This window comes from Cervus canadensis, chromosome 1, assembly GCF_019320065.1.
Source record: "Cervus canadensis isolate Bull #8, Minnesota chromosome 1, ASM1932006v1, whole genome shotgun sequence".
In the NCBI taxonomy this organism is placed as follows: domain Eukaryota; kingdom Metazoa; phylum Chordata; class Mammalia; order Artiodactyla; family Cervidae; genus Cervus; species Cervus canadensis.
Genome location: NC_057386.1, coordinates 73,337,836 through 73,350,378, shown reverse-complemented (window position 1 = coordinate 73,350,378; position 12,543 = coordinate 73,337,836). Strand labels below are relative to the sequence as shown.

At 36.4% G+C, this 12,543-nt stretch overlaps 1 protein-coding gene across 1 annotated transcript in view; it reads left to right on the top strand.

Annotated features, from left to right (window-relative positions):
- The window catches only part of USP38 (ubiquitin specific peptidase 38), a 34,191-nt gene extending 22,532 nt beyond the window's left edge, over positions 1 to 11,659 (top strand). The window contains exons 8-10 of the mRNA XM_043485415.1: positions 14 to 120; positions 4,395 to 5,751; positions 10,430 to 11,659. Coding sequence (XP_043341350.1) covers positions 14 to 120; positions 4,395 to 5,751; positions 10,430 to 10,591 — 1,626 coding nt within the window. The 3' untranslated portion in view covers positions 10,592 to 11,659. The remainder of the gene's footprint in view (positions 1 to 13; positions 121 to 4,394; positions 5,752 to 10,429) is intronic.
- Positions 11,660 to 12,543: the final 884 nt, after the last annotated feature.

Below are 12,543 nucleotides of genomic sequence, written 5' to 3'. Positions count from 1 at the left end.
TCTCGATCAACAGAGAGAAGCATATGCACCTCGGATATTCTTTGAGGCTTCCAGACCGCCATGGTTTACCCCCAGATCACAACAAGACTGTTCTGAATACCTCAGGTTTCTACTAGACAGGTAAAAATTATTTATCTAGAGCTGTGATTTGAATTATGTTCTTTAACAGATTATTTCTACCGAATATTGTTTGTACCTATTATTTCTAGTGTTAAACTCTAAAAATGCCTTTCATTTGTTGTATTTTTCTGAGTGTTTTTAATTTGGTTTTTTTTTTTTAAATTTTCTTACTTTAGCTGTTCTCAAAGTGTAGTACAAGAACCTCTCAGTTCAGTTCAGTCGCTCAGTTGTGTCCAACTCTTTGCGATCCCATGAATCGCAGCACGCCAGGCCTCCCTGTCCATCACCAACTCCTGGAGTTTACTCAGACCCATGTCCATCGAGTTGGTGATGCCATCCAACCATCTCATCCTCTGTCGTCCCCTTCTCCTCCTGCCCCCAATCCCTCCCAGCATCAGGGCTTTTTCCTGTGAGTCAACTCTTCGCATGAGGGGGCCAAAGTACTAGAGTTTAAGCTTCAGCATCAGTCCTTCCAGTGAACACCCAGGACTGATCTCCTTTAGGATGGACTGGTTGGATCTCCTTGCAGTCCAAGGGACTCTCAAGAGTCTTCTCCAACACCGCAGTTCAAAAGCATCAATTTTTTGGTGCTCAGCTTTCCTCACAGTCCAGCTCTCACATCCATACATGACCACTGGAAAAACCATAGCCTTGACCAGACGGACCTTTGTTGGCAAAGTAATGTCTCTGCTTTTTAATACACTATCTAGGTTGGTCCTAACTTTCCTTCCAAGGAGTAAGTGTCTTTTAATTTCATGGCTGCAGTCACCATCTGCAGTGTTCTTGGAGTCCAAAAAAATAAAGTCTGACACTGTTTCCACTGTCTCCCCATCTATTTCCCATGAAGTGATGGGACCAGATGCCATGATCTTAGTTTTCTGAATGTTAAGCTTTAAGCCAACTTTTTCACTCTCCTCTTTCACTTTCATCAAGAGGCTTTTTAGTTCACCTTCACTTTCTGCCATAAGGGTGGTGTCATCTGCATATCTGAGGTTACTGATATTTCTCCTGGCAATCTTGATTCCAGCTTGTTCTTCTTCCAGCCCAGCGTTTCTCATGATGTACTCTGCATATAAGTTAAATAAGTAGGGTGACAATATACAGCCTTGACATACTCCTTTCCTGATTTGGAACAAGTCTGTTGTTCCATGTCCAGTTCTAACTGTTGCTTCCTGACCTGCATACAGGTTTCTCAAGAGGCAGGTTAGGTGCTCTGGTGTTCCCATCTCTTTCAGAATTTTCCACAGTTTATTGTGATCCACACAGTCGAAGGCTTTGGCGTAGTCAGTAAAGCAGAAATAGATGTTTTTCTGGAACTCTCTTGCTTTTTCGATGATCCAGTGGATGTTGGCAATTTGATCTCTGGTTCCTCTGCCTCTTCTAAAACCAATTTGAACATCTGGAAGTTCATGGTTCACGTATTGCTGAAGCCTGGCTTGGAGAATTTTGAGCATTACTTTACTAGCGTGTGAGAGGAGTGCAATTGTGCAGTAGTTTGAGCATTCTTTGGCATTGCCTTTCTTAGGGATTGGAATGAAAACTGACCTTTTCCAGTCCTGTGGCCACTGCTGAGTTTTCCAAATTTACTGGCATATTGAGTGCGGCACTTTCACAGCATCATCATTCAGGATTTGAAATAGCTCAACTGGAATTCCATCACATCCACTAGCTTTGATTGTAGTGATGCTTCCTAAGGCCCACTTGACTTCACATTCCAGGATGTCTGGTTCTAGGTGAGTGATCACACCATCGTGATTATCTGGGTCATGAAGATCTTTTTTGTATAGTTCTTCTGTGTGTTCTTGCCACCTCTTCTTAATATCCTCTGCTTCTGTTAGGTCCATACCATTTCTGTCCTTTATTGAACCCATCTTTGTGTGAAATATTCCCTTGATATCTCTAATTTTCTTGAAGAGATCTCTAGTCTTTCCCATTCTGTTGTTTTCCTCTATTTCTTTACATTGATCATTGAGGGGGGCTTTCTTATCTCTCCTGGCTATTCTTTGGAACTCGCATTCAAATGGGAATATCTTTCCCTTTCTCCTTTGCTTTTCGCTTCTTTTCTTTTCATAGCTATTTGTAAGGCCTCCTCAGACAACCATTTTGCCTTTTTGCATTTCTTTTCTATGGGGATGGTCTTGCTCCCTGTCTCCTGTACAATGTCACACGAACTTCCGTCCATAGTTCATCAGGCTCTCTGTCTATCAGATCTAGTCCCTTAAATCTATTTCTCACTTCCACTGTATAGTCATAAGGGATTTGATTTAGGTCATACCTGAATGGTCTAGTGGTTTTCCCTACTTTCTTCATTTTAAATCTGAATTTGGCAATAAGGAGTTCATGATCTGAGCCACAGTCAGCTCCCGGTCTTGTGTTTGCTGACTGTATAGAGCTTCTCCATCTTTGGCTGCAAATAATATAATCAGTCTGATTTTGGTGTTGAACATCTGGTGATATCTATGTGTAGAGTCTTCTCTTGTGTTGTTGGAAGAGGGTGTTTGCTATGACCAGTGCATTCTCTTGGCAAAACTCTATTAGCCTTTGCCCTGCTTCATTCCATACTCCAAGGCCAAATTTGCCTGTTACTCCAGGTGTTTCTTGACTTCCTACTTTTGCATTCCAGTCCCCTATAATGAAAAGGACAGCTGTTTTGGGTGTTAGTTCTAAAAGGTCTTGTAAGTCTTCATAGAACCGTTCAGCTTCTTCAGCATTACTGGTTGGGGCATAGGCTTGGATTACCGTGATATTGAATGGTTTGCCTTGGAAACAAACAGAGATCATTCTGTCATTTTTGAGACTGCATCCAAGTACTGCATTTTGGACTCTTTTATTGGCCTTGATGGCTACTCCATTTCTTCTAAGGGATTCCTGCCCACAGTAGTAGATATAATGGTCATCTGAGTTAAATTCACCCATTCCAGTCCATTTTAGTTCGCTGATTCCTAGAATGTCGACATTCACTCTTGCCATCTCCTGTTTGACCACTTCCAATTTGCCTTGATTCATGGACCTAACATTCCAGGTTCCTATGCAATATTGCTCTTTACAGCATTGGACCTTCCTTCTATCACCAGTTACACTCACAACTGGGTATTGTTTTTGCTTTGGCTCCATCCCTTCATTCTTTCTGGAGTTATTTCTCCACTGATCTCCAGTAGCATATTGGGCACCTACCGGACCTGGGGAGTTCCTCTTTCAGTATCCTATCATTTTGCCTTTTCATGCTGTGCATGGGGTTCTCAAGGCAAGAATACTGAAGTGGTTTGCCATTCCCTTCTCCAGTGGACCACATTCTGTCAGACCTCTCCACCATGACCCAAGAACCCCTAGGAGTTCCCGAAACACTTTCAGGGATCTTTCCCTTTCCAACTACATATCTGTGTATCTGTAGTTAAGGCCAGACTTTCTTCATATACTTCATCCAAAACAACAGAGCACAATAGACTGAATGCAGAGCAGATACAAAGATCCAGCCTGCCTATATTAAGCCAGATGCTTGAAATATTTGCAAAATGAGCCATTCTTCTCACTAAATGTTTTTGGGTTTAGAAAATATAACTATTTTTCATTTAAAATGTTATTTATATTAGCATGTAATGAGTTTATTATTTATTATTGTGTAGCACTTTATTATTTTTATTCTCAATTTTTGAATATAGTCAATATTGAGAGATATAACCACATACATGATAGCTCTCAGGTTCCTCAGTTATTTTTAAGAGTATAGAGGCATTCTGAGATAACAAAATTTAATAACTTCACCTTTACACCAATTGATAATTATGTGGGTTTGGTAAATTTTATTGTCTTCTTCCCACTTAGGTAATAAAACCTATTATTTCCCGGTCTTTGCCTCCTTTCTGGAATGTAAATGACTAGTAAGTTAGTTGAACCCAACATGTGCAACATGTCCCTCCCATTCAACAAGGATACGTTGAGTAGTTTCTTTGTGCCAGGCTTTCTATGAGGTGCCAGGCAGACAAAGATCTATAAGACAGTCAGTGGGTATATACAGTATAAGAGCTATAAAATAGCAGTATGAAGAAAGTGTAGTGAGAATATAGGTCAGGAACAATCCCTGACTTCTCTTCTGATCTACATTCTCAAACTGTTTGATATTCCTTTAGATTAAAGGAGAAACTTGATTTTTTAAATAAGCATTATATTTGATAAGAATAATTTGGCTACTTATATAAGCCAAGCCACTAATATTTTTAAGTAGAACTGGCTTAAATTTAAGCGAAGTAGCTATATAATGATATACTCTCCTGCAGGCTCCATGAAGAAGAAAAGATCTTGAAAGTTCAGTCCTCAAACAAGTCTTCTGAAAGTCCGGGATGCAGTGAAACTTCTTTACAAGAGGTAGCCAGTAAAGCCGCTGTCCTCACAGAGACCCATTGCACAGGTGATGGTGAGAAGACACTAATTGAAAAAATGTTTGGAGGAAAACTACGAACTCACATTTGTTGTCTGAACTGCAGGAGTACCTCACAAAAAGTAGAAGCCTTTACTGATCTTTCACTGGCCTTTTGTCCTTCCTCTTCTGTGGAAAACTTGTCTTTTCAAGATCCAGCATCATCACCCAGTACACAAGATGATGGCCTAACACAGGCCAGTGGGCCTGGTCCTTCAAAAGAACCAGGAGCCTGTAACCTGTCGGCAGTTGCCATTGCCTGTGACTCAGCTGTGAACGAAAGAATGCTTGACAGTCCTGATGCGTTCTGCTGTACTGAAGACACTTCTGTCCCTAATGACTCTAGCAAGATGCTTGTTAATAAAGATGTACCTCAGAAACCCGGAGGTGAAACCACACCTTCAGTGACTGACTTATTAAATTATTTTTTGGCTCCAGAGATTCTTACTGGTGACAACCAATATTATTGTGAAAACTGTGCCTCTCTGCAGAATGCCGAGAAAACTATGCAAATCACAGAGGAACCTGAGTACCTTATCCTTACTCTCTTAAGATTTTCATATGATCAGAAGTATCATGTGAGAAGAAAAATACTAGACAATGTGTCACTGCCACTGGTTTTGGAGTTGCCAGTTAAAAGAACTCCTTTCTCTTCGTTGTCAGAAAGTTGGTCTCTAGATGTTGACTTCACTGACATTAGTGAGAATCTAGCTAAAAAGTTAAAGCCTTCTGGGACTGAAGAAGCTTGCTCCCCAAAACTGGTGCCCTATCTCTTGAGTTCTGTGGTCGTTCACTCTGGTGTGTCCTCAGAAAGTGGACATTACTATTCTTATGCCAGAAACATCACAGGAACAGAGTCCGCCTGCCAGATGTGCCCCCAGCCTGAAACTCTGGTGTTTTCCTCCTCCCGGAATCACTTACTAGGGAGAGATAGTCCCACCACAGTGATTGAACAGGACTTGAAAAATAAGGACATGTCAAAAGAATGGTTTTTATTTAATGACAGCCGAGTGACGTTTACTTCATTTCAGTCAGTCCAGAAAATTACGAGTAGGTTTCCCAAGGATACAGCTTATGTACTTTTGTATAAGAGACAGAACAGTACTAACGGTTTAACTGGTAATAATTCAACCACTGGACTCTGGGTAAATGGAGACCCACCTCTACAGAAAGAACTAATGGATGCTATAACAAAAGACAATAAACTATATTTACAGGTAAGTTGGAAATACAATCATCATTTGTGGAAGATATTTAAACAATTGATAAATGATTAAATGCTTGCCTTAATTTTGAAATCCAGCTTTTACACTTCCAAGGAATTTACAAAGTGGTGATTTTGAAATTTGACTCTGGGTTCATATGAAATGGGCTCAACCTGTAAAACTAAATTTTCTTACTTGCTAATATTATGAATTCGTTATGGAGAGTCACAATTAGATGCAGTATAGAAGCCCTTCTTTGTTTTCAATTAGAAAAGATCTGATCATTATAAAATCATGCCATTCAGAAATATAGGAAGTTTAATGGAAATCTTTTCCTCTTCCTTTTAGTTCCACCTGCCAGGGGAAACAACTGCTAAATTTGTACTGATTCCTTCTTGACCTTTGTACAAATATTTTAAGAACTATTTATTGACAAGTGGTTAAAAGGAGATTAAAAGGTAGAATATGTACACAACAGATATTTGTATTCTTTAAGGACCTGATCGGTAGAATCAAGGCAATAATACAACAGTAAATAAAACTATGGAATAAGGATTTCATTTGAGCAGAATTTACTTATAAATATACTTTTCACAAAGATTTTTCTTATTTTAAAGTTAATATAGACCTTGCTGAAAGTATTTTTCTTTGAAACCTGTCAACTTGCTATCAACATAAAAGACCAACAGTAAATAGGAGTTAAAACTATAGGTGTATTAGTTGGGTAGCCCAAATGATTTTATGAGTTTAAATATGTAAGTTTCTAAAAATTTTGTGTTACAGACTCTTAAAAGATACAGAATAAGAGAAAAAAAGAGTACTGATTTTTGGGAAAGTTTACTGTATTATAAAATAAATAATGATACATGATACATTTTTAAAGGAGTATGGCAGTGTTCTAGGATTACACAGAAACAATACATCTTGCAGGAAAAAAAAAAGTCAGAAACTCAGGATATTCCTTATTCACTACCAGAAAGGCTTATGATCAAAGTAATAGAATATATTCAACCATGTACTTCTCACTAGATATCAGATAAGCCATTAGATAGGAATCATCAGGATTCTTGAACATTGGAGAGATGGAGTGAGGGTAGGAAGGTAAGGTTGAAATAGAATTTCTACAATATAAAATATGAAAATGAGGCCCAGTACAATCTTGACTTTTGGAAATATACAAAAACTACTCTGATTTCTGTAATTGGAATGCCAAAAACTTAGCCCATTACATCCTGATTTTACAATGTTTGTGATGAGCCATTCTTTTCATTATTATTTTACTATCCTTATGTCATTATAAAGAAAAACCATTCTGTACTTGTTAATTGAGTTTCTCAGTGTTGTGCTGTTGTTCTAAATTCCATTTTAAGTCTCAGATTGTCCAGTTGTCTAATTGCAAAAAAGTTATCACTACATTTTACATTAAAGTTATTACCTGTTTTGAGATATTATTTATTTATCTGTATTAAGACTCTTAGGCTATTAAAGCTTCATATTAAAGTGACTTTTTGAACCAAATTACAATAACAAATTAATTAGAAACTTTAATATATTTAGACTTTATATTATTTAATTTCAAATACAGTAATATAATTGATAAGTTTTGAATGGTGATGTTTCTCATACTGTGTAACCAAATCATTCTGCTATTTTAAGTTTACATTAAGAGCTATAGTGCTTCTTCTGTTGTGAACACGTCTTCATAATTGCCTGGCAGTGAGACTATGTGGTGAGATTTTATATATAGCAGTTTTCAGCTGTCATTCTTTAGTTTTGAACACGTGGAACATATGTATGTATATTTTTCCTTTCATTTCCAATATTGTTTTTACATTCACTCTTGAGTTATAGTTAAAAATGTGTGCCCATTTCATAGTAATAATGCTTTGTAATAGATTGCTATGTTTTGGATACAACTTTGGTTTTAAGAAATGGCATTCTGCCTAATTATAAAAGCTGTAAAAAACTTCTAAATCTTAGTAAAATTAAGGTATGGAGTTAAGTCACAGCTAGATTTACAAGTGTTAGAAAGACCCTTGCTCTTTCCAGTATCTGAAGAACTAGTGGTTTTGAAAAGCCTAGGCAAAAAAAAAATTCTGCCACACAAACTCTTTTCTACTCTGTATCATGAGCTGACACAGAGGAAAGCAGAGCAGACTGTGGGTCGTGAAGTGAATTTGGGAAAGGGCTCGCTCCTCGTATACGTCTACCCCCAGCTTCCATCAGGAGCATCTCCACCATTCTTTTACCGTGTGGACTAAAAAACCACGCCTTCTGTTAGGATCCAGTGTGAGGAAGGTTGTGTGAGTGGTATTACCTAACCCCACATGTTCCACCCTCACTGCCCATAACCCTCTCCTTTCTGGTTAAGTTTCTTTTCTGTCTTTGGAGGAGGTGGGAGTTTGTCTGAATATTTTTCTTCATCATACATAAGAGTATATATTGTATCTGTGTAGTTTAAAACGAAAAAAAAAAGCTGAATCAATTTTATGTTTACTGATTTGCTTAAATGAGAGATCTAAATACACTGAAAGGTTTTTGTCCCAAAGCAACAGTAGCTCCTTTTTGTTACTTGACCAATAGTCCATTATTGAAATAAGAATTAATTTTAATACTTGATATACAGTTGGGTAAAAATTACTTATGAGATCCATAATTTGTGAATTTATGTAATATTCTCACCTATATTAAAAGAAATGAAAAGTGGTTTTCCCTACTTTTATCCACAGTTTAAGCTTATCTTCTGAAAACAGAGTATCATATGCTTTTCTCCATTAGCCATGTATTTATATAAATAACTACAAAAGTAAAAACGGAATCTTACTTCCTTGAGAAACTCTATATCTTAAAGTATAATATAATATGGGTTTCAAGTGTCTCAGAAGCAGCGGGGTTACTCAGCTTTGTATTGTGTAGGTTCTTCAACATAGTTTCTGGTGGGAAATCACTTTTGAATAGAGTCTAGGCAAGATCTTCTTGAGGAGAACTTCTTGAACTCTGCCTTGCATATTTACTCAGTTTATTTATTTCATTAGGGAACATGATCTGTATCCTAAACCAAATATTGTTTCTTAGATACAGAACCATATTTTCATTGCTTGTTTAGATAGCTTAATATATTATAGAGCCAGAACGGAGTATTTCTGTTCTTATTTTTGTGTCTATTTCTGATAAACTCTATGGCAGCTTTTATTTTTTATCTGTCAAACATATGTAATCTTACTCTAACTTTACAAATTGAAGAATAAATTAATATAATCCCTGAGAAATGTTGTGTGGTTAGACATGATACAGAGGAGCCAGAAGTTATAAATGTTGTAAATGATAGAGTTAATGGAAAAATTGTTTTTGAGAAATATCCTGTAAATTAAGTTTTAAAAGCCTTTCTAAGGGCCTATCAGAGACTGGTTAATGAGGCCATTCTGCTATAAGGATTTCTTATCTATGATCACATTCAGCCATAAAAATATGTGGTTGTTGATCATTTTGTCTATTGGGATCACACAGCGGTCATGCATGCTTCCTGAGAAACCAGGGTGTCCGTAATATGGAGACAGATGTCAGGGTAAGCCTGAGGGTTTTCCTCCATAGTAAAAATCAGGCATCTCATGAAGAGGGTAGAATAGTCAACTAAGAAAATTTAGCTAGAATTGAACATTACATTACCAGGAAGAGCAAACTAATTGGACTTTTAGTTGAAAAGCTGGAAATAGTACAGTTCTTATTATTAATGTTGACGGCACTGTGAGAGTCCTTCAGGATGATTATACCTAACCAGTTAAGGGTTATGCTGTTACCAGTGGCTTTTAGACCCTGTTGACACTAATGACCTCATTTGAGAGTTATAGACTCTTTCCCAGAAAATGGACCTATGCCAGAATATTTTGCTTATTCTTCCTAGGAGTTTGTGCCAGTTTTAGAATCCAGTTCAACACCTTGCCAAATGAATTTGCAATTTATAAATAAATGTTTATTCATATTTGTTCCTTTCATGGCTAAGTACCTAATAGTGTACCAGTTTGAGATCATGAATATTTACTGAGCACTTAATATGTGTCTGGCACATAGATGAATATGAGTCCTTATAAAAGTTCTAATAATCTGGTAGGGGATGGTTTTAAGTAATACTGTAAGGAGACAGGCTCCATTTTCTTTAGCAATGTTTTTGAGATGAGATCTGTTATTTACTGAGAAATATTCTGAGGAAAGGGCAGGAAAAAATTGAGCCCTCTTTCATTATTTATACCTTTTACTGTAATCACCCACTTCCAAAACAGCCCCACTTGACGGAAAGTAGATAATCCATTGTCATAACCTTTGAATTCTATGTTCTGTGTATTAGGAAAGAAATCCATTCTTGTATTTGTTGATGAGCTTTGCAAGAACTGTGATGTTTCTGTAGAGAAATCTGAAGACTGTGGGGCTTCAGTTAAAGTGGGGTATTGACAAAGAATGGCCTTTAGGATCTATCATTCTGTAGAATTACACCAGGATTTTGCTGTCTTGTTTGCCCTATCTGTGATCGTACTTTAGTACGATTTGTTAAGGATTAGTGTAATCAGTATCTTTAAAGTTACTGAGATCTGAAGGATACTTAAGGATTAAAGCAACTTAAAAATATTTTTATAGGTGATATACCCATCCACGGTATTTAGAGTTTTAATGTCATAAAAACTATTTTAAATTTCAGGAACAAGAGTTGAATGCTCGAGCCCGGGCCCTACAAGCTGCATCTGCATCCTGTTCATTTCGGCCCAATGGGTTTGATGACAACGATCCACCCGGAAGCTGTGGACCAACTGGTGGTGGGGGTGGAGGAGGATTTAATACAGTTGGAAGACTCGTATTTTGATGCTGAGAGTCCAAAATGCACTGGTCACAAAACATCCAATACCATGACTGTTAAAATGTCAGACTGTAACAAATATCATATCTATCTTTTATTTTTCTTTTCATTAGACCCTTATACTTTAAGAAAACACACTCAGTGCTTGTTTTATTTTCTTGACAATACATTTATTAACAAAATGCATCATGGGAAAAAAAATCTACCTCTTAAAACTCCATTTGCTTTTATGGTTAGACATGCTTGACCAAAAATTTTCAGAGGAAAATATGTACCTGGTCCCTAATGAAGCTGCATTAAATTTAGTAGAGGCATTTAAATGGTCCTATGCTCAGTTTTACCGAACAGAAAATAGATTTCACTTAGCATCCTTTATAAAAGAATTGTGTGTTGGAGGTGAAGGAAATATTGTTTAAAAAGAAAGAAAATATTTTATTCCCTTTGTAGTTACCCCATGATTAAATTCAAGTCTTTGAGAATACTAGCGGTGATACAGTCTCTTATGAAGGCAATAACATAACTTTACTGAGCTGTAGTACTCTTCAGGTTTGTTCAGTGCTGTCTTCAGCATCACTGTCTCTGCATTTCAAGTAAAAACGTTTTAAAAAGATTATTTATACATATGTGCTGAATTTGATCTTAAGAAAGGTGCATGATCCTGTAGAAGTCACATTTTTACCTAAAAATTGCTAACTTTGTAGTATTTCTAATTGAGGATTTTAAAAATTCTATTTCAGGGAGTATATCTTCTGTGTGTTTTGAAGGAGATGAGTTCTGTATGTGCCTTGCAGTACTGTAATTCAAAAATAAGAATCTTTGGCTGCGGAAAAGGTTTTCTAAAATGAAATGTTAGGAAGTAATTTTTTGTGCTAACATTAAAATTATAACTTTTGAAAGGTATTAGATTTTCCTGAAGTAAAATCTGATGGTTCTAAATCAAAAAGTGTGATAGTTTGTTTTTAACTCTTATAAGAATTTGGAGGAAATGAACTTGGTCAAGTAAAAAAATTTTTTTTGATTTTTTTACTTAATCCTCAGAATATTAAACATTGATCATGTATTTTCAGAGTTGTACATTTGGGCTTTTTCTTTCTTTCTTTCTTTCTTTCTTTTTTTTTTTTTGAGTCATGTGTTTTGCACAGTTCTTTCTGTTTCACAGTTTCAGATAAAATGTCAAAATGTCAGCCCCTACCATCCCACATTTTCTTTGCCAAGAAACTGGAAACTTTCTTCTAGGTCTTGATTATACAGTATTCAGGAATTATCCCAATTGTCTCCATTCTTAAAAGTTTTAACTTACCCATGGTATACATAGTTCTGAAGATTGGTTATATATTTATTTTTAAAACATTTTAAGGAAAGAATGTTCTTTGTTGATTTGGGATTTATCTTTTTCCCAAGCTTTTAATGGCAGTGGCTAAAAACAGATATCCTCATCTTCATTCTACTACTTCCCATTCCTAACCTGTTTCTGGTCATCAGGAAGATTAGAAAAACTGATTGGATTAGTTAAAAACTGGAAATTCTTTACAGAATTGAGATTTCTCTTCCCTACAAATCACTGAACCAGAAGGAATTTTATCAAGTTTCTTTCCTATGGACCTCCTATTGTTCTAATAGTGAATGTCTAAGCTATGTGTTCAGTTATCCACTGGCTAGAAAATGATTTATAGTCAGACTATATCAATCGACATCTATTGAAACTGGTAAAGTCATTTAATACTTGGTGGGTTGATGCTAGATTCAACCGTTTCTACTAGGAACTTGCATAAAGACAATTAAACCTACATAAAGTTTTATCTTTGAATAGCAAGTCATTCAAGGATTTTTATGTGTCAGGGTAATTGAATATTCAAAATGATAACAAAGATGAAATTCTAGTTATGTAATATACTGAGCATGAGGACTTCCCTGGTAGTCCAGTGACTCCGTGCTTCCAGTTCAGGGGCATGGGTTTG